Source organism: Aquarana catesbeiana, linkage group LG04, assembly GCF_042186555.1.
Source record: "Aquarana catesbeiana isolate 2022-GZ linkage group LG04, ASM4218655v1, whole genome shotgun sequence".
Classification (NCBI taxonomy): domain Eukaryota; kingdom Metazoa; phylum Chordata; class Amphibia; order Anura; family Ranidae; genus Aquarana; species Aquarana catesbeiana.
Genome location: NC_133327.1, coordinates 443,823,163 through 443,844,776, shown reverse-complemented (window position 1 = coordinate 443,844,776; position 21,614 = coordinate 443,823,163). Strand labels below are relative to the sequence as shown.

Genomic DNA, 21,614 nt, shown 5'->3' with positions numbered 1-21,614 from the left:
TTTCTGTGATCCCAGTGGTTCGAAAGAAAGACATTGTGTGTGTTGTGTTTTTGTTTTCCACATTGTGTACTTGTAATTGGCTCCTTACCAAAAGTGCTTAACAGCTTAGTAATGGTAATAAAATTGTACTGTAAGTGTAAAGAAAATGTGGCTACAAAAAGTGTGCAGTTATCAAAAGCTCCTGTCTGCTGTAGAGGAACCTTGGACCCTTCTCCTCCTAACCTCTGAAGGCCAGTAAGTTGTACTAGTAATGTAGGACAGTAAAGCATTAAAGGGTACTGCAAATTGGGCCTTGGAGCAAGGAACCATTTGCAGCTGTTGTCCCTATTCCTCCACACAAAACCAATACAATAGGATCACACTGACTGCGGGAATGAAATTGTGTGTGTTCAGCTGAACGCGCACAATTTCATTCCCGCATGTCAGTCCAGACTTCGGGGGCGATTTCAGAGACATCTGTGCGGTTTTCTGCACAGATGTCAATGGAAATCGCACCCTGTAATCATCAAAAGTATTACAGAAACTATTCGGACACTGCCATTGCCGACAATTGCTGCCGATTTGACATGTCAAATCGCATCAATGGCATGTTCTGAGAACAAATGTTTAGCTAGCATTCTGTCTGTTGCCCCATCTGGAATAATAGATAACCACTAGAATTTACAAATTCTGTTTATCATTTAAATGATGGTAGGTTCAAAGAATATATTAAATTGCCCCTTAGTAATGCAGATCCCCAGGTACTGTCACATTGCTACTTATCCTATATAGGGTGTCCTGAATACCAGGCACTTTAATTTGCAAATAGGGGCTAGTTCTTGGGGTCGCTGACTTGACTGCCTCTCTAGGACCTCAATATTGGTTAGTGAGGACAACCATAACAATCAAGGTAAAGGAGGTGGGAGTGGCAGACTAGAGCTAACAGCCTCAGAAGCTGTCTTTGTATATTTGTATATTACAGTTCCCTGGTATGGATTGTATACAGCTACATTATTAGAGCTTTGAAAATAAGCTTAATTTCTTAGCATATATTTCTTCCTATATTTACAAAATGTCTTTCCTAATATTTTTTTTACCCTAAATTAAAACTAACCTGAAAAGGCAAAGAATCCCCCCACCCCACCCTTTATAATACAAACAATATCTAATTAGTGTGCCAGAGTCTCCAAAAAGAAAATACCAGATCAGGTTTTACAGTTGTTGGGGATAAACTGAGGGTGTTTAATGAGCTATAAAACCTTTGCATTGTACTGCAGCATGGAAAATGTAAGTTGTCAGCAGCCATAAGATATATGCATTATAATGTAAAGACCAAAAACCCATAGCAATTAGAAATACTTTACTGCTGCTCTGGGTTTAACACATCATTTTTGCATTATCCTTAATAAATGTGCCTGTTTGTAGCACTGAAAACTATGGTATTTTTAAACAGCATCTGCCGTATATGATTCCACACTGAACTTCAGAAATAGTGAAAATCCCACCCTACTTGGCATTTTAAATGGGAAGAAGTATCATGCAGACCTTTATGTAAGGTAAGAATTTTGCAAGCTAGATTAGTTTGGGTGTAGAAAGGGAAGGTGATATACTGTTTGTACTGCTAAAAGTAGTGATTTCTGTTTAGATGACATTTTGAGATTTTTTTGTTCTAGTTTCAATGTATTAGCAATGCATGATGATTCTTATAGTTACATAGTTAATAAGGTTGAATAAAGACAACGGTCCACCCAGTTCAACCTGTGTGGGTGTGTGTATGTATTATGTCTCTACCACTTCCCATATCCCTGTATATCAGGGGTAGGCAACCTGGGGCCCTCCAGCTATTGTGGAATTACATTTCCCATGAGGCATTGCAAGACTGGCAGTTACAATTCCTCCCAGAGGCATGATGGGACTTGTAGTTCTGCACAAGGGCTCCGGGTTGCCTACTCCTGCTGTATATTGTGTTCAATAAGATGCCCATATAAGAGTTTTTTTTTTTTTTTATTTAGTGATACTTCCTGCTTGAATCACCAATTGTGGAAGGGAGTTCCACTTCCTTACTGTTCTAACAGTAAAAAAAACCCTTACGCAGTTCAAGGTTAAACCGCTTCTTGTCCAACTTCATTGAGTGGCCAGATGTCTTCTTGAGTGACCAGAGACTGAATAGTTTCCTCCCAATGCTGGAATCAGCATTAAGATATTTGTATATCGTTATCATATCCCCTGTTGGGCATCTCTTCTCCAGGGAGAATAAGCCTAATGTTTGTAATTGTTCCTCATAACTGAGATTGTCCAGCCCTCCTATTAGTTTTGTTGCTTTTCTCTGGATTCTGTACCACAAAATATGGAGCAAGGCTTTTCAGTTGCACATATACTTTAACGTACAGCTCAATTGCTATCATTTTTTTCTAGTAGTGTAAAAAAAGTCAGGCTAAAAAATTATTAGTAAATGTAACCTGAAATCCGGTTTACTCTTCATGCTTCATATTTTTTTTCTTTGTGAAGAAGCTAGACAGCTTGTCTTTAATCTATACATTTTACAGACTGAGAGGGATGAGTAGCGGCGCCACTGTGAGTGTAGCACTGAGTTAAAATCTGAACGTCTTTATTAAAATAAGTTCAACTCATATTTGACTAGGTAAAAGCAGGCACATAGGGGTGGTTGAGGTCACGGCAGTCCCTTCCGCACAGCTGGGCATGAGGCGGTCATCAGTCCCAGTAGCTCCGGTGGCGTCCGATGCTCCGAGATAAGAGGAATCCGCTGGGCGCTCAGTCACACAGTAGGTACGTCAGCCGTAATGAGCAAGGGGGGCGTGTATCAGCGCTCACGTTCGGAGCATGCGTGCTCCTTCTTCAGGCATGGGGAGTGGCCACCTAATGAGGGTTATATAGAGAAGGGGAAGGGTGTGGTCCATGGGACAACAGGAATCAGCAGAACCGCTGAAGATTACCCTTGATTTAAAAACAATATTAGGCCAAAAAGCAGCTAGAGGAAGGCATGTAAACAATGATATGGGACAAAGACTTATCGATTAGGGTATACTTACAATTAGAAGGTGACAATCTGATAAGAACATAAGTGCTGATATACGCCCCCTTGCTCATCACGGCTAACGTACTGACTGAGCGCACAGCGGATTCCTCTTATCTCGGAGCATCGGACACCACCGGAGCTACCGGGACTGATGACCGCCTCATGCCCATCTGTGCGGAAGGGACTACCGTGACCTCAACCCCCATGTGCCTGCTTTTACTCACTCAAATGTGAGTTGAACTTATTTTAATAAAGACGTTCAGATTTTAACTCTATGCTGCACTCACAGTGGCGCCACTACTCATCCCTCTCTCACTGCACACGGAGCAATCTTCTACTCTGACAGCTGGTTGCCTAATGATGCTTATCCAGACATATCACTAGGTCTGGCTAAAGCGGCATATGGAAACTACCTCTCCCCAGGAATATTGGTGAACTTTGTGGACCTACCCTCTCTCTCCCCAGCCTATCTCAACCTTTTTCCAGTCAAGATCCACATCTCGGCCCTGAGCGCTCCACATATACCATATTACCATTATCCTTACAACATTTTACAGACCATGCTATTCTTTATACTATAAAGTATAGCAGTGTACTGGCAGTGCTGTTGTTGACTGTTTGTTGTGTTTTTTTACCTGCTGGCTTTATAAAAATAAATGAATAAAAATCTGGCATCCTAAAAGGTAGGTCTGGCCATTATGAAAGTATTAAAAAGAAGTTCCACCTTTTGTGTGGTTTTTTTTTTTTTTTTTTTTTTTATTGTGTGCCATACAAGCTGTGAGCTTAATTATGCATAGTGATGACTATCCCTCTCCCCCTTCCCCAAAGCTTCCTGAGATACTTGAGTAAGTAAGGTGTCCTAGGAGACTTCTGGGTAATCTCCAGCACACTGTGCATGTTCTGGGAAATCTCCAGTACACTGCACATGCTCAACGTCACAGTGGGCCAGCTGCAAGAAATCAGTAAAGACATAGAGAGTGGGCAGAGAGATATCAGACTGTACAGGCCAAAACAAGGGGCAAAAAATGTTATAAAACCATACAATTTATTAATAACAAAGATAAAAAGAGTTCATACAAACCTGTATGTCTCAATATATTAAAACAGTAATGGCACTGATACAATTCACTGTGTGTAAGATGTGCATCAGGTATGAATGCTGATACAGAAGGGTCTTCAGGTACCGACATGTTTTGCCAACTATTGCTTTATCAGGGTTCATGAAAACCACACAGCGCTCCCCTCAGCACAGAATAGCACCAGCACAGTGGTTCCCTGAGCAGGAGCTGGAGCACAGAAGTGAACCCTCCTCAGTGTGGAATAAACTGCAACAGATTCCTAACTTGTGTAGGCCCACTAGCAGTTAATATACTATCCATCCACTTGATTCGAAGGACTGAGGGCAATTTAGGCTACAGTTGTATAATCAATGGATAAAAAGGCTGGAGAATCTCTAGGTATCTTCCAAACCATCCAAGCTGGACGTGATTATCCCATTGATACTTCACATGAATAGGTAGGGTTGCATCCACTAAGCCCGCAAGGAGAGTTGATTTACATATCCAGGTTCCCTGTGGTCATCAGAAAAGACATCAGAGGGTGGCAGCGCAGCACCAAACATACAGGTTATAAAAGACAACGGGGGATTTGCTGTGTTAGAATGTTTTTTGGGGACAAATCCTGTCTCTGGAGAGCATTATCCCCTGTTTTCCTGTAAGGAACCCACTAGAGGATTAGTATACACCATTCTTTGGTAGTATTTTACTTTGACTCTGAACTTAACTGTATTTAACTGCTTCAGCCCCGGAAGACTTTACCCCCTTCCTGAGCAGAGCACTTTTTGCGATTCAGCACTGCGTCGCTTTAACTGACAATTGCGCGTCCTGCAACGTTGCACCCAAACAAAATTGACGTCCTTTTTTTCCCCACAAATAGAGCTTTCTTTTGATGGTATTTGATCACCTTTGCGGTTTTTATTTTTTGTGCTATAAACAAAAAAAAGCGACAATTTTTGTTACTTTTTGCTATAATAAATATCCCCCAAAAATATATATAAAAAAAAAATTTTCCTCAGTTTAGGTCGATATGTATTCTTCTACATATTTTTGGTAAAAAAAAAAAAATCTCAATAAGCATATATTAATTGGTTTGCGCATAAGTTATAGCGTCTACAAAATAGGGGATAGTTTTATGGCATTTTTATTTTAATTTTTTTTTTTTTTTTTTTAAGTAATGGCGGCAATCTGCGATTTTTATCGAGACTGCAACATTATAGCGGACACTTTTGACACTCTTTTGGGACCATTGTCATTTATACAGCGATCAATGCTATAAAAATGCACTGCTTACTGTGTAAATGACACTGGCAGTGAAGAGGTTAACCACTAGGGGGCAATAGAAGGGTTAAGTGTGTCCTAGGGAGTGATTCTAACTGTGAGAGGGGTGGACTTCAAGTCACATGACAGCGATCATCGCTCCCGATGACAGGGATCGGTGATCTCTGTCATGACACAAGCCAGAACGGGGAAATGCCTTGTTTACATAGGCACTTCCCCGTCCTGAGGCTCTGTGACACGATCGCCACTGGGCACGGTCACGCTGTATGCGCCTGCTATCCCTGGCTCTTAAAGGGGATGTACAGATACGCCCATTTGCCCACCACTGCCATTGTGCCGATGTATATCGGCTTGCGGCGGTCGGCAAATGGTTAAGCACCATAAACTGAACTTGTTATTTAATTCATTTTTAATATTCAAAGCAAACTCATTCAAAACCATTCATCTATGTCTCCATGCTTTTGTAAAAGCTCACTTGGACACAGCTAAGGGGTGTTTTTTAATCTTGAGTAGGTGCAGATGATTCATGTAGCATTTACTTCCCGGAATCCATCTGCCCTCAGCTCAGGCATGCAGGCAGGTGGGTGTGCTTAGCTCCCCTCCATCCGATGAAAGGAAAAAAATGGCAACGGATACTTCTGGAATGTATGACATCATTTTGGCCTAGGCCAGAAACCAGGAAGCAGCTGAAGAAATTCCTTTCTATCTATTTACTAATGCTAGCAACAGATGGATTAAAAATAGTCGATTTTGATTTAGAGCTTAGTTCTGCCTTAAGGTTCCTTTTTCCTGTGGCCATCCAGGTCCCTCTTTCCTGTGGAGAATCATTTAAGCCAGGTACACACTAACCATTTTTTTATTTATTTTGTTGCACGAAAAAAAACTGAGAGCTGCGGTCGGAGACACTGTACTAACCATGCAAGTTTAGTACAGCGATCTCCATCACTGAGCTGTTGTGTTCTGACAGGACGCCCCCCTGCCAGAACACTCCAATCAGCGCTCCCTGCCATTGGCTAAGAGCGCTGATCGGGAGTCGGTCGGCTGCTGGTTTTCCAGCATGCACGTCCGACAGAAACCGGCAGACCGACATACAAACAGGTAGAATATCGGCCGTTTTTTGTTTTTTAACCAGCAAACGTCTCCACCGACATTCTGCCCCGTGTGTACAGGGCTTAACACTGACTTTATTGGTGTTTGAATCTTATACTATTTGCACATCATTGGGAACCAAGCAAGCTGCAAATGGTTATAGTTTGTTGGATTCTACCCTCTAACCTCCATATCTCATGAGATTTACTTTATTTCTACAGTGTTTATTCTGTTTAGTAATTTAAAATTGCCAATATGACCTAAAAATAAGGTTCACCTAGCAGTTTGTTATGAAATATTTCAGATTTGTTATTGTTCTTGTTAAATGTTGTATTTCCATTTTCTAATCCCCCAGACGGATTCCTTTAGAAGAAATCCCTGAAGATGAACAGGAATGTGCCAGTTGGCTTCACAAGCTATACCAGGAAAAAGTATGTCCCTTGTATGACCAAAGTTGCATCACTATCACCTGAGAATTGCTTAAAGGGGTTGTAAACCTTCATGTTTTTCACCTTAATGCATCCTATGCATTAAGGTGAAAAAACACCTGGCAGTGACCTGCCCCCCAGCCCCCCCGTTTTACTTACCTGAACCCTGGAACTTGACACGTTGGGATGCGCTGTCTCTCTGGCCGGGGTTCTCAGCTCTTGATTGGATAGATTGATAGCAGCGCAGCCATTAGCTCCCGCTGCTGTCAATCAAATCCTATGACGCGGGGGGCGGGGCTGAGTCATACATTCGGCATCTATAGACACAGAATGCTGAATTTGGGAGCGCGCCCGCTTCTCCTAAGGGGTTATCTGATGTGGGGAGGAGCCACCGGGGGACCCCAGAAGAGCAGGTTCGGGACCACTCTGTGCAAAACAAGCTGCACACTGAAGGTAAGTGTGATATGTTTGTTATTTAAAAAAAAAAAAAACGGACCCTTACAATCACTTTAAGAGGAAAGAAGTGTGTGGGTTTCTTTACAGTAAGAGCTGTGAAAATGTGGAATAGACTCCCTCCAGAGGTGGTTCTGGCCAGCTCAGTATATTGCTTTGAAAAAGGCCTGGATTCTTTCCTAAATGTACATAATATAACTGGGTACTAACATTTATAGGTAAAGTTGATCCAGGGAAAATCCGATTGCCTCTCGGGGGATCAGGAAGGAATTTTTTCCCCTGCTGTAGCAAATTGGATCATGCTTTGCTGGGTTTTTTTCGCCTTCCTCTGGATCAACTGTAGGTGAAGGATTGTGTATATGGGATTGTATTTTTTATTTTTTTTTGGTTGAACTAGATGGACTTGTGTCTTTTTTCAACCTAACTGTGTAACTATGTATTTGTATGTATAATGTATATATACTGTATATGTGTGTGTGTGTAGATATATATGTGTGTGTGTGTGTGTGTGTGTGTGTGTGTGTGTATTTACTAACGTGTCAATATTTAGAATTCAATATAACTGACATTGTCTAAAAAGCAAACAAAAGAAAACAACCTGTTGATTGAGTATGTTAATGTTTTCTTATTATTTCTAACAATGGTAAAAATTAGTTATCTGACAGTAAAGAGATTTTGATTTTTTCATTTTCTTAGGATGCCTTTCAAGAAGGTTACTACAAGACAGGAGTATATCCTGGCACTGCTGTTGTGCATTCACGAAGACCATGGACTCTTGTGAACTGGTTGTTCTGGGCATCTCTGCTGTCCTACCCTCTATGCAAAGTGCTTGCTAACATGATCAGCAGCAGATCATACTCCACGCTGGCTATGTTTGCACTACTTATGGTAGTAGGTAAGGTTAAAAAAACTGAAATCTAATTATTTATTTATTTTTTATCTTAGGGCTCTCTTTATAAATGTTTTCACAGAGGAAACATGTATAAATAAACCTCTTCATGTAGCAGCACCATGTTCCCCTGCACTGTTCAGTGAACACAACGACTGTTCATTGTTTTTCAACCCAGTAAAGCTCTGTTTTTTTTTTTTCTAACATAAAAAAACATGTTATACTTGCCTGCTGTGTGCAAGATTCTTGCACAGAGCAGTCCCCTACCAGGGTTCTCTGCTGCTCTTTCCGTGTGCACCCATAGCAAGCGGCTTACTATGAGGCTGCATGTGTGGATGCGCTCCCAAGACACACACAGCGGCACTCGGCCCTGCCCTCTGCTGCCTCTATTTGTGAAAGCAGGGCGTGAGACCAGCGCTGCTGCAGATGGGCGGTGCACTTAATTAATACAGGACTTGGCTAAGTATTTAGGGAGGGAAGTGAGTGGAACAGTTAGTGAAAGGTTTTCTTACCTTAAGGCCGGGTTCACACTGGTACGACAAACATTGGGAGCTCATGTCGCATGACGTGTGAAAATCAATGTTTCCCTATGGGAGCCATCTTAACTGGTCCGACACAAGTCGGTCCGACTTTGAAAATGCTCCCTGCACTACTTTGGTCCGACTTTGATCCTACTTCAGCCCATTGAATATCACTGAAGTTGGATCAAAGTCGGATTGCTGTCTTGACTGATCCAACTTTGGCATGCGATTTGTGCTCTGATCTTGAAGGGAAATGCAAAAAAAAAAAAAGGGCAATGGTCCCCCTTCAAAGAGCATACGAGGCCCTTCGGTCTGGTATGGGTTTTAAGGGGAATCCATACCAGACCCTTATGCGTGCACACAGCCCGGCAGGTCAGGAAAGGGGGTGGGGACAAGCGAGCGGCCCCCTACCTCCTTAACCGTACCAGGCCGCATGCCCTCAACATGGGGGGGGGGTACGGGTGCTTTGGGGCAGGGGGGGCCTGCACCCCCCCACCCCAAAGCACCTTATCCCCATGTTGATGAGAACAAGGGCCTCTTCCTGACAACCCTGGATCAAAGTCGGATCCCTGTTCATTGAAGTCGGATGCATGTTGGACTTCAAGTCGCAGGACAAAGTCGGATTCAAAGTGGTACGACTGTCGTGTTGTACCACTGTGAACCCGGCCTTATGCATGTAAAAAACCTTTTTGCCTTTAGAGCCACGTTAATGCTTATGTGTAAGAAAACACATTTGGGCTAAGCAAGCTCTGATCAATTTTTCTGTGGTTTGTGACCATCTTAAAATCAGTTCCTGCTGCCATGATGAGATCCACTGGACTTGCATCTGCCAGTGCATTTTTTTTAAAGTAGATGTACAATATATGCCAAAAGATACCAGCTGAACAGTCATGCAGGTTTGTTCATCCGTGGCACCCGAGCATTTTGCGCAAATGTTAGTGCTTAGTCATTATGACATAATGACCAAGCGCTAACATTTGCGCAAAACATGCCTCTTTGTCCCCTGCTCCATCTGTCAACCACTTGTCATATGAAGCTTCAATAAAAGGATTTTTGGAAGTGCAACCCTCCGGAATCATTTCCTTATGTTACACAGCATGCGATCTGGGCTAGCACCTGACTAGTGTGTGTGGGGACCACTGACCATGGTGTCAGAGCTCAGCAGGCATACCATTGCTGTCAAATCTACCAAGAAATTGGCTGGAACAGATATATCAGTTGTGTATTTAGCAGTTTTACAAATACAGCTGCTACTTTTGAGGTAGTAGGGGGGATTAGTCATTGTGAAAGTTCTACAAAGAATTGTAAATTGGGGCAATCTTGTGCTTAATCTGTAAGGGAGCATTAACACTTGGCCACAGTGCAGGTGCAGCATAATAGTGTACCTGCAGTATTCTTGCGGGTTACCTGCGGTTTCCCATAGACTTCTATAATGTCCCACATTTTAGTGCGTTTTCTGAAAGCACATCAAAAGTCCTGCATGCTGCATCTTTGCAACAGTTCAGGGTCCCCAAATGATATTAAATCTGCTTGAGGCCCAGGAAACACAGCATGACAACATTTTTTATCTCCTTCTAACTCTTTCTCTGAGATCCCACCTTTAAATAAGGGCATTAGCCAATGCATTCCATTGGGTAATACATTTAAAAGAGCGAACAAAAGTCCTGGAGGGCTTAACTCTAATGTAAAAATGCATATAAAAGCAAAGGAGAAGGCCTTCAAAAAATACAGGGTTGAGGGATCATCATCAGCATTCATACTGCATTCATACTTTATAAAGAATGCAACAAGAAATGTAAGGGTGCAATAAGGATGGCTAAGATAGAACATGAAAGACACATAGCGGAGGAGAGCAAAAAAAAAAACCCAAGAAATTCTTTAAGAATGTAAACAGTAAAAAAGGGAGGACAGACCATATTGGCCCCATAAAGAATGAGGAAGGACATCTGGTTACAAAAGATGGGGAGATGGTTACAAAAGATGGGGAGATGGCAAAGGTATTGAATTTATTCTTCTGCTCAGTCTTCACGAGGGAATCGGGGCTTCAGTAACCAAAACTGCAGTGTTACTCAATATACTATATACTCAATATAACTAATATACTCATGACGCAACACAGGAAGCACCCTCATGGCTAACAGAGGACAGAATTAGAATTAGACTTGGGAAACTTAACATTAATAAATCACCGGGACCAGATGGCTTGCACCCGAGAGTACTTGGGGAACTCAGTCAAGTAATTGCCAGACCATTGTTCCTAATTTTTACTGACAGTCTACTGACTGGAATGGTACCAGCTGATTGGAGAAAAGCCAATGTAGCACCAATATTTAAAAAGGGCCCAAAATACATCCCTGGGAATTGCAGACCAGTTAGCCTAACATCAATAGTATGTAAACTCTTGGAGGGGATGATAAGGTACTATATACAAGATTTTAGTAATGAGAACGGTATCATTAGCAGTAATCAGCATGGATTCATGAAGAATTGTTCTTGCCAAACCAATCTATTAACCTTCTCTGAGAATAGGAGTTGCCATCTAGAAAAAAGAAGGCCCATAGACGTGGTGTATCTGGATTTTGCAAAAGAATTTGACACAGTTCCCCATAAAAGTTTACTGTACAAAATAAGGTCTGTTGGCATGGACCATAGGGTGAGTACATGGATTGAAAACTGGCTACAGGGGCGAGTCAGAGGGTGGTGATAAATGGGGAGTACTCAGAATGGTCAGCGGTGGGTAGTGGGGTCCCCCAGGGTTCTGTGCTGGGGCCAATCCTGTTTAATTTGTTCATAAACAACCTGGAGGATGGGGTAAACAGTTCAATCTCTGTATTTGTGGACAATACTAAGCTAAGCAGGGCAATAACTTCTCCGCAGGATGTAGAAACCTTGCAAAAAGATCTGAACAAATGAATGGGGTGGGCAACTACATGGCAAATGAGGTTCAATGTAGAAAAATGTAAAATAATGCATTTCTGTGGCAAAAATATGAATGCAATCTATACACTGGGGGGAGAACCTCTGGGGGAATCTAGGATGGAAAAGGACCTGGGGGTCCTAGCAGATGATAGACTTAGCAATGGCATGCAATGCCAAGCTGCTGCTACCAAAGCAAACAGAATATTGGCATGCATTAAACAGGGGATTAATTCCAAAGATAAAATGATAATTCTTCCGCTCTACAAGACTCTGGTCTGGCTGCACCTAGAGTATGCTGTCCAGTTCTGGGCACCAGTCCTCAGGAAGGATGTACTGGAAATAGAGTGAGTACAAAGAAGGGCAACAAAGCTAATAAAGGGTCTGGAGGATAGAAGTTATGAGGAAAGGTTGCGAGCACTGAACTTATTCTCTCTGGAGAAGAGACACTTGAGAGGGGATATGATTTCAGTTTACAAATACCATACTGGTGACCCCACAATAGAGATAAAACTTTTTCGCGGAAGGGAGTTTAACGAGACTCGTGGCCACTCATTAAAATTAGAAGAAAAGAGGTTTAAACTTTTAACTACATAAAGGGTTCTTTACTGTAAGAGCGGCAAGGATGTGGAATTCCCTTCCGCAGATGGTGGTCTCAGTGGGGGACATCGATAGTTTCAAGAAGCTATTAGATAAGCGCCTGAACGACCACAACATACAGGGATATACAAGGTAATACTAACATATAATCACACACATAGGTTGGACTTGTGTCTTTTTTCGACCTCACCTAATATGTAACTATGTAACTATGTAATATAAATTTGCACAGTAAAAAGTCCACATGTGACACAACTCAATGCTAGGGATGGGCTGTGGGTCAGAGGTGGTGGTAGTTTTTAGCAAGCCTTTTCAGTCTTCTTCTCTATGTTGTATCTAAGACCATGGGTCAGTGAGGTCCAGCCCTGTGGGAGCTGTGTAAGCTGCAGTGGTTACAGATAATGCCCTTGACCGTTTCACATAAGTCATGTTCAATCTGTCTCCATCACAGGTCCCAGCCTTTCATTCTCAGGGAGAGTCGGGCCACAAGCTGTAATATAGCTTTTATCTTTTTCTCTCCTGCTGTGTCTTGTGGTGGTGGTGGAAGTGGCTAGAAGAGTCCAATTAGATGCACTAGAAATGTTGCACCTTATTTAGCCTTGCCAATGCAATATCTAGTTCCATTTACAGTTGAAGCATAGCAACAAACCATAATGTGGCTTCTAATATCCAATTGTAAAGCCAAAGTGTTTTGGAACACTTGCTGTCCATAGGTGTGGTAGTAGAACGTCCTACCTAAAAACTATGACTTTTTTTTTTACTTATACATGTTTTATTTGCAATGACTCCCCTATGGCTGCACTTACATGACATATGCCCTTTAATTGGTCATAGATTAGATTTCAGACATTCTTTGAGATTTTGGTCCACATTAACATGATTGCATCTCACAATTTCTGTAGATCAATCTATTGTAGATTCATGCTTCAAATTTCACATTCTACCACATCTCAAAGGTGTTCTATTGGACTTGGATACCGTGACTGCCATACCATCAGTGTGCCCCAGAAGAACCTTCATTTTCAGTCTTCAATTCTCCAATTTTGGTGAGCCAGTGCCCACCACAGCCTCATTTCTGCTCTTGGCTTACAGGAGTGGAACTTAACTTGGTCTTCTGCTGTTGTAGCCCATCCACCGCAAGGTTTGACATATTGTGCATTCTGAGATGTTTTTCTGACCACCACAGTTAAGAGTATTTATCTGAGTTACTGTAACCTTTCTGTGAACTTAAACCAGTCTTGCTATTCTCTGGCCTCTCTTATCGACAAGGATTTCAACCTTCATGCCCCCTCACACTCACTTCCCACCTAACTCCCGCTCTGCGCCCCCGTCACAGCGTGCCCTCATACTTACCCCCTGTTACACCGACCTCATCTCCCTCCATCACAACACCACACTCACCCACCTGGGGGCACTATGATGGAGGGGTCTGTTTAGGGGCAAGGTGGGTGTGAAGGGGAGCTGTGACTTTCCAGATCAGCATGTTGTGATTTATAGTTTCGGACAAGAATTATCAAATGCTTTTCAGTACATTTAGTTTTATTTATGAGCTGTAAACCCTGCCAGCACTTCACTATGCTAATAATTCCTGGATTTTTTTTTACAGATAACACCATTTAAAAAGTAGTAATTTAGTCTAACGATTGGGATATATTGCAAATTAATGTGATGTTATACTGCTGCCTTTGCAGTATAACTTCTTCTTGTTACTTGTACTCCTTATACCAGTTAATGTGCTTGGAATTTAATTTTTATTATTTTTGATAACTCTGGGCAGTGTGATCAATAGGCAGAGAGACTAAATCTGGCCATACATGGATCAACATTCGTCCGATGTTCCGTCAGATTAGGCGACCCATCAGAATTGGTAAAGGAAGTGAAGTTCCATCGCCGCCATCTTGCTACACCCCACACTCCTCCACAGTAAGGATACACCGAGAAGGGAGCAAGCGCACATCTTGTTACACCCCCGGAGTTTTGCATTGCACAGTTATTTTTAACAGTAAACGGAGCTTATAAAGGTCAAATACAGTATTTAGAAATCCGACGGACTGTTTTGATGTTGAATTTTAAAAGCAGCAGCAAACGTGCTGATCCCACTAATGTGACAGAACACCTCTGCTTTTATAATTCAACATGTAAACAATCCGATAGATTTCCAAATACTGTATTTCACCTTATAAGCTCCTTTTCTGTTAAATTTACCTGTGAAATGCAAAACTCCGGTTGGTGTAACAAGATGTCCGCGTGCCCCCTTCTCGGTGTATCCATACTATGGAGGAGTGCAGGGTGTAGCAAGATGGCGGCGATGAAACATCACTTCCGATACACATTCTGACAGATCGCCTAATCTGATGGAACACCGGTTCAGCAGGGACTGGCTGAATTTTGATCAGTGTATGGGGTTGGTTGTACATTAGTCAATTTACTTCTGTACATCCAGCCTGTTGGAAAATTTCTGCACCATCAGTGCTTCCAGCAATACTGATCAGTGTATTCTGACAGTGGAGAAGTCTCCCTGCTGTCAGAATACAATAACTCAGCAGTAGTAATTCTGCCATCCACATCGAGTGTGTGGATAGGGGGAATCAAGTCATATGGTTTTTTTTGTTTAATGATGATTGAGTGAAAAAAAAAAGAATCATGCATGGGGTATTTAAAGGTTCGGCTTTTTAAAAAAAAAAAAAAAAAAAACAAACGTGTCATACTTACCTGCTCTGTGCAGTGGTTTTGCAGAGAGCAGATCTGATTTTCTTCTTCTGGGGTCCCCCCCAGCCCTCCTGGCTCCTCCCCCATGACCAGTGCCCCCATAGAAAGCCACTTTCTATGGGGGCACTGGTGCATGCTCACTCCCGGGCCCTGCTCTATGCATCCATAAGACGCATAAAGCCATGGCTCGGCCCCACCCCTGCCACAGCTCTCTCCCCATTGGCTCACTGGCTGTGATTGAGAGCAGTGGGAGCCAATGGCTACTGCTTCAGTCTTAGCCAATGAGGAGAGGGAGTCCCAGGACAGTCGAGGCTCTCGTGCACATCGCTGGATCGAGAGGGGGCTCAGGTGAGTATTAGGGGGGCTGTAGGAGGAGCAGCACACAGTTTTTCACCTTCATGCATAGATTCATGCAAAAAACCTTTATCCTTTGCAACCACTTTAAGGCTGATGTCACACAGGCTGCTGACACATCACCAGAGGCAGGGTCACACGGGAGAAGCTTCCACTTAATGTTGCTCCCTCACTGGCCCTGAAGGCTGCTGAATCTTCCTAGGTAGTAAGGGGCAACAAAACATCCTGCTGGGCCAGCTAGTGGGGGAGCGATTTAATAAAGACTGGTAAGCAATCCTGACACTGATGAGTTTTTGGGATCCTCAGCGTTGGGATCACTACTGAGACATGCCCTTAATCGAGGGTATTCACAACATCCAACCTCTGCTGTTCACAGCTACAAATGTCATGGCTGTTGGGTCAGAGCCCTTGCCTCTGAGACAGGAAAGACCCAACTGGGGGTTCAGCCTTATCTCGTTTCACTCAAAATGCTGATTGCTTTTTAGCCTGGGTGCGGGACACCACATGTAATTCCCACAAGAATCACAGCACCTATGCAATCTGATTCTGCAGACCGTACTGCGTTTTGCAACAGATTTCGGGGTGTCGTTAACATACACTCTGCAATCGGTTTGCATGAACAAGTTTCATGCAGTGCGGAATCCGCAGCAGTTTCGCTGTGAATTCGCACCGCATCTAGTGTGAACTAGGCCTAAAAAAAATAAACTAATATTGTAACTAGGGGTTATCTAATCAAAGACTATACTGATAAAAAGAACCATTTAGAATTTGATAATTGTTGGTATGACATTATAATTGTGTTTTTTCTCCATTAATCTCAGTTTCTGTCGGAGTGCGGCGAATGATTGGAGTCACTGAAATAGACAGAGGTTCCACGTACGGCAACAATGAAAACAAACAAAAAAACACTTGACGGTATTGAATACCAATTAGACTATAAAGGGAAAGATTTTGAACAGTGGTCCAGAGTTTTTAGAAATGGAAAGTGTCTGCATTGCCTTGCTGGTGCTTCTAGCACCTGCATAGGTGACATATCATGCTTTTACATGTGCAGCAGGATCAGGGAAACCACCTAATGTATTTTTATTTTTAAACTGTGATAGCTCCGTCCCATGGATCTTCAATTTCAGACACTGGAAAAAATACTCAAGTCTTTGGCACTTGCCTAGATAAAAAAATAAAAATAAACTCCTATGGAATAAAGTTGTCTGGTTTCTAATTTTTTTTTTTTTTTACATGTCTTTTTGCAGTTTTTCTATGAAAATATGTTGTAGATTTATCATCTCATAGGCAACATTAGTATGAATCAGTATAAGGCTGGGTACACATCTATGCGATTTGGATGCGGATTCCGCATTGCCTAAAAAGCGTGTGCGTTTTCTGGGCATTGCGGTGGGAATTGCAAGCACATTATTTGATATGGGAACGCATCTGATTCGCAGATGCATTCTGTTGTGAACAGGATAAAATCCTGACCTGATCCTGATGCAATCCTGACCTGATCCTGATCAAAAACTGACATGAAACGCTGAACAACTACTTTGTCAATTAGCTGTGAAAACAGAGCTTCAATTCGCACCGCACATTTGTGAACCCAGCCTAAATTAAATTTTCAACAACTGGCTTATGGCTTGTTTAGATTGGTGCTGAATGCAGAAAGGCATTCAGCACCCATCAGTTGGGTCTTCATTTTCACATGCTCCCAAGACAGCGGAAGAGTTATGCCCCGTACACATGGTCGGACTTTGTTCGGACATTCCGACAACAAAATCCTAGGATTTTTTCCGACGGATGTTGGCTCAAACTTGTCTTGCATACACACGGTCACACAAAGTTGTTGGAAAATCTGATCGTTCTGAACGCAGTGACGTAAAACACGTACGTCGGGACTATAAACGGGGCAGTGGCCAATAGCTTTCATCTCTTTATTTATTCTGAGCATGCGTGGCACTTTGTCCGTCGGATTTGTGTACACACGATCGGAATTTCCGACAACGGATTTTGTTGTCGGAAAATTTTATATCCTGCTCTCAAACTTTGTGTGTCGGAAAATCCGATGGAAAATGTGTGATGGAGCCTACACACGGTCGGAATTTCCGACAACAAGGTCCTATCACACATTTTCTGTTGGAAAATCTGACCGTGTGTACGGGGCAATACAGTGGGAGAATCTGAATCGAGGAAGCAGGTCCTCGTGTTTTAATAGCAAGAGATGCCCTGAATTTGAGGCATTTGGACATGAAACCTAAAGGGTGTCTAGACTTAGCTACCTGCAGGTACTCTTTTGTATACTCCATTTGAGCACAAGATGACAGACAGCACACCTAACAACACCAAGAGGTATGAGAGTAGCTTTACATCACAGAGCATCTGTGTCTCCAATCTATTTCTCAAAGCCACTTCTCAGACCACGCCCCCTGACATGGTTCAGCTCCCCGCCACCCCACCCCCCCAGTGGACATGGCGAAACATGTCAGGGGGCATGGTCTGAGGAGTGGCATTGATGTTCACCTCTCACTGGATGAGTCACTTTTCACACCGACATCCCTGTAATCCTGAGCACCATGGTCCAAACGATTACTTTTACTGTTTCCCACTTCTGAACTGCCTCTAAGAACATTTTAATAGAAGTCTTTTATGTAATTGAGGGGTATGTTCCATATTGACATATAATCTATGATAACAAAGTTTAATTTGATGATGCATGAACTTGTAAACAGGGTAGATTAAATTGAAAAAGAATAGAACAGTTCGCAAAAGCTCATAACCTGCTCGCAGATTCAGATAATGATTATGCTGAGCAAATTCACTTAAAATAATTTAGCTCTCCAAAATGTACTCTGCTGAGGGCCAGCACAACACTCATTTACATTGTGACAATGCTTCCCTGGCACTGGAGCAGGACCCCATTCTATCACTACATCTGATACTGGCTCTGTTTTAGTCACATAACAATGTGCCTACCCGACTAGGGCAGCCCTTACACTTATCATTTTTATTTTTTTTTGTTCAAGCAGCAGGTTGAATGAAAAAAGAACCATCCCCTCATCCACACACTCAATGTGGAATGAAGAGGGCCAGAATGGGGTGTTAGAGGAGACAGTGGAGGATTTTTCACCCCCCTATACACCCGATGTTACGGATTCATGCAATATGCCTGTCAAAATGGAAATGTCTACATTGTCACACTTGAACCTCCTCCATCTTGCCATGCCCCTTTGGGTACAAAGAGACCTGCTAAATCTAAAAAGACATTCCCCCTTTCATGAACAAATAGCATTAGTAATTTATGCCGATTGGGTCAATCCGGAAAAGATTTTCACCCCTCTAAAAATCATTGCCAAATTCCAAACAGTGTAAAAAGAAAGGAATTTGTTCTGTTAGTAGATCCTGCTCTCGGTCTTAAACATCTCACTGTACCTATCAAAGATGTTACTTCTTGACAAAGTTTGGGATGCTCTTGAAGGCTCCCTTTATCCTTACAGGTCCAGCTCTGCAACCGGTTTAACTGCTGTTTCGGTTTGCAAAACCACAGCTGACTGCAATAACAATTACCTTCTGATTTCCTGTTTTGTGTCAATGAACAGGTTATGACACAAATCTCCAGAATGGCTCTGATTTCCATTCAAAATCTGCCCAAGTACAGTCAGATTTGCAGTATGCCCTGAACCTTCTTGTCCCAGGGGGTAGTTGTTCCGTTACCTCTACAGGACAGGTTTAGAGGCTTCTATTCAAACATGTTTAGGGTACCAAAACCTAATGAGGTTATTCATCCTATCTCAGACCTAAACCCCTAAACAAATACCTTTTAAATTCCAAAATTTTGAATGGAATCCACAAGGTCAGTGATTGCCTTGCTGAGACACAGGGAATACTAGGAATCTGTATACATCCAAGATACATATCTTCTTATCCCAATTTATCCTCCTCCTCAGTAGGGATGGGCCGAACGGACCCCTGTTCGGTTCACACCAGAACTTTCGAACACCGCGAAAGTTTGGACCCGAATAACAAACCCCATTAACGTCAATGGGACCCGAACGTCAAAAATCCAAAGTGTCCATTTTGAAGGCTTAAATGCAAGTAATTGGGTATGCAGCGGTCATAGGGGTCCGGTTCCTGCCCTGGGGGAATTGTAGCAATAAAAAAAGTTTGTGAAAAGTGTCATTTTTAAATGAGCAGTGATTTTTTTATTTTTAAAGTGAAAGCATAAAAATGAAAAATTCCTTCCAATATAGTGCCTGGGGGCCCCCTTAGTCTACCTGTAAAGTGGCTGATCTGTACCATGATTAGAATCTGCTGCAGCAATAGATGCATTTATAAAGCCAAACAAAATGACATTTTCCCTGCATGCTGCCTTTATTTTGCTCAGCAACAGCTGGGGAGTCAGTGTGTATGATGAGGCCACAATGTAGTGCACTGGGAACAAGATTAGAGATTTTTTGGATACATTCTGGTGTTACTTTGGCTTTGGTTAGAAGTAACGGGTGCGTAAGGTAATCTTGATGAAAGCAAGAATTGGCCTTGCTGTAAAAAATTGCAGTGATATACACCTGTCAAACAGGTGCTAAAAAATTTGTCTTTGGGTGTTAATTGTGTCCATGAAACCTATACCAAAAACATTCTTCCAGATGAAATGATTGAACACTCTCAAAGCTAGGCAGCCACGAAGTCCTGCAGAGATTCCACATCCCAAAAAGACTTAATCAGTGATTTCGGCATCAGGGGCTTCATAGCTGGTAATCCAGGACTGATTCATTTTTATAAAAGTCAAGCGGTCCACGGAGTCTGTGGACAGACGCGCTCCATGATCAGTAACAAAACCTCCTGCAGCACTGAATGCCTGTTCTGAAAGCATGCTGGATGCAGGGCAGCCCAACAACTCAATAGCATACTGGGCAAGTTCTGGCCAGTGGTCTATTCTCATGACCCAGTAAGTCAGTGGATCGTCAGCTGGAAAGCTCTCCATCTCTATTTTGGCCCTGAGGTAATTGTCCACCATGTGATGCAGACGCTGCTAATGGGATGTGGAAGCTGACAGCCCTGGGCGGCGAGGACTAACATAATTCCAAAATGCTTCACTTTGGCGGACGCCTTCTCCAACGCTCCTCTCTTGACCAACAGAAGACTCAAAACGACTTTTCCACCACACTGTAACCTACTGGAGTCAGGAAAAACGTTCAATAAAATCCTCTTTAACGTGTCCTCAAGAGATTTTATCTTCTGCACTCTCTGTGGGGACGGGATGGCATTATGAATAGGGCACTGGAGGCAGAGCAGCAGGAGGAAGAGAAGGACTTCCTTTCCTCTCAAGCCCCACTTTATCCAGACACCATTATGCCTATCTCACAGAACACACAGGAGGAGGATGAGGATTCTAGCACTTTCATAGGCTTCGAAGAAGAGGAAGACGTGTGTCAATCTGTAAGCGATGGCTTTCCAACCCCAGGACCCTTGGGAGTAGTACGTGGCTGGGAGGAGGAAGTTCCAGATGCTGTAATCCCGAGTGACCCCGAGGAGTCTGCTTCTCAAGCCTTGGCAAATTTGAGGCGCATGGACAACCTCATGCTTCAAAGCCTGCGAAAGGACCCAAGAATACGTGGCATAAAGGAGAAGGATGATTGCTAGTTGGCAACCCTCCTTGATCACCGTTATAATGGAAAGAAAAAAGCAAAATAAAACTGCACTAAGGAATAAATTGTAACTAAAGGAGCTGCAATTCAAAAATATATGACACACATACAACATAAATAATGGAAAAAACCTTGAATCGCGCTAGCTAATCCCTTGTGAATAATTGAATCACTGATAAAACCTTATAAAGTGTGTGGGGTAAACACAGTCCCATCCGTGACAAGTAATGTGAGTAAAGTGCTCTAACAACCCCAATAATGTGATCTAACAAAAATACAAAACAGAATAATGTAGACACTAAATGAATAAAGTCTCAAAACCAATAATCCAAAGTGAGAATGTAATATGCAAAGTCTCTCAAAATCATGTGAAGAAGAAAAAGGGAAGATCCACCCGTGTGGATACTGGAACCACTGATAAAGTCCACACGCAGGATGTTTAGCTATTAATTAGTGAAGAAAAATATGTGATCCGCCACCAGTGTAGAAGGGGTTACTTCTTACCAGATGTAAATGATCCCCCATTACAGAGGATCATAGAAGGCATAACAGCTTATGTTGGTAAGTCGGAATCCCGTGCTGAACTGCTGGGCTTCGGCTGTGCCTCAGACCATCGGAGGGGCCAGATCCATATCGGATAGTATTATGGCATGTAATAAAAATGGAAACT

The 21,614-nt window shown here is 42.6% G+C and overlaps 1 protein-coding gene across 4 annotated transcripts in view; it reads left to right on the top strand.

Moving 5' to 3' along the window:
* The window catches only part of AGPAT4 (1-acylglycerol-3-phosphate O-acyltransferase 4), a 156,998-nt gene extending 140,484 nt beyond the window's left edge, over window positions 1-16,514 (top strand). For all 4 annotated transcript variants that reach the window (XM_073627469.1, XM_073627470.1, XM_073627472.1 and 1 more), the window contains 4 exons: window positions 1,433-1,535; window positions 6,797-6,872; window positions 8,019-8,217; window positions 16,133-16,514. In XM_073627469.1, the coding sequence (XP_073483570.1) occupies window positions 1,433-1,535; window positions 6,797-6,872; window positions 8,019-8,217; window positions 16,133-16,224 (470 nt within the window). In that variant the 3' untranslated portion in view covers window positions 16,225-16,514. The remainder of the gene's footprint in view (window positions 1-1,432; window positions 1,536-6,796; window positions 6,873-8,018; window positions 8,218-16,132) is intronic.
* The last annotated feature ends 5,100 nt before the right edge of the window (window positions 16,515-21,614 follow it).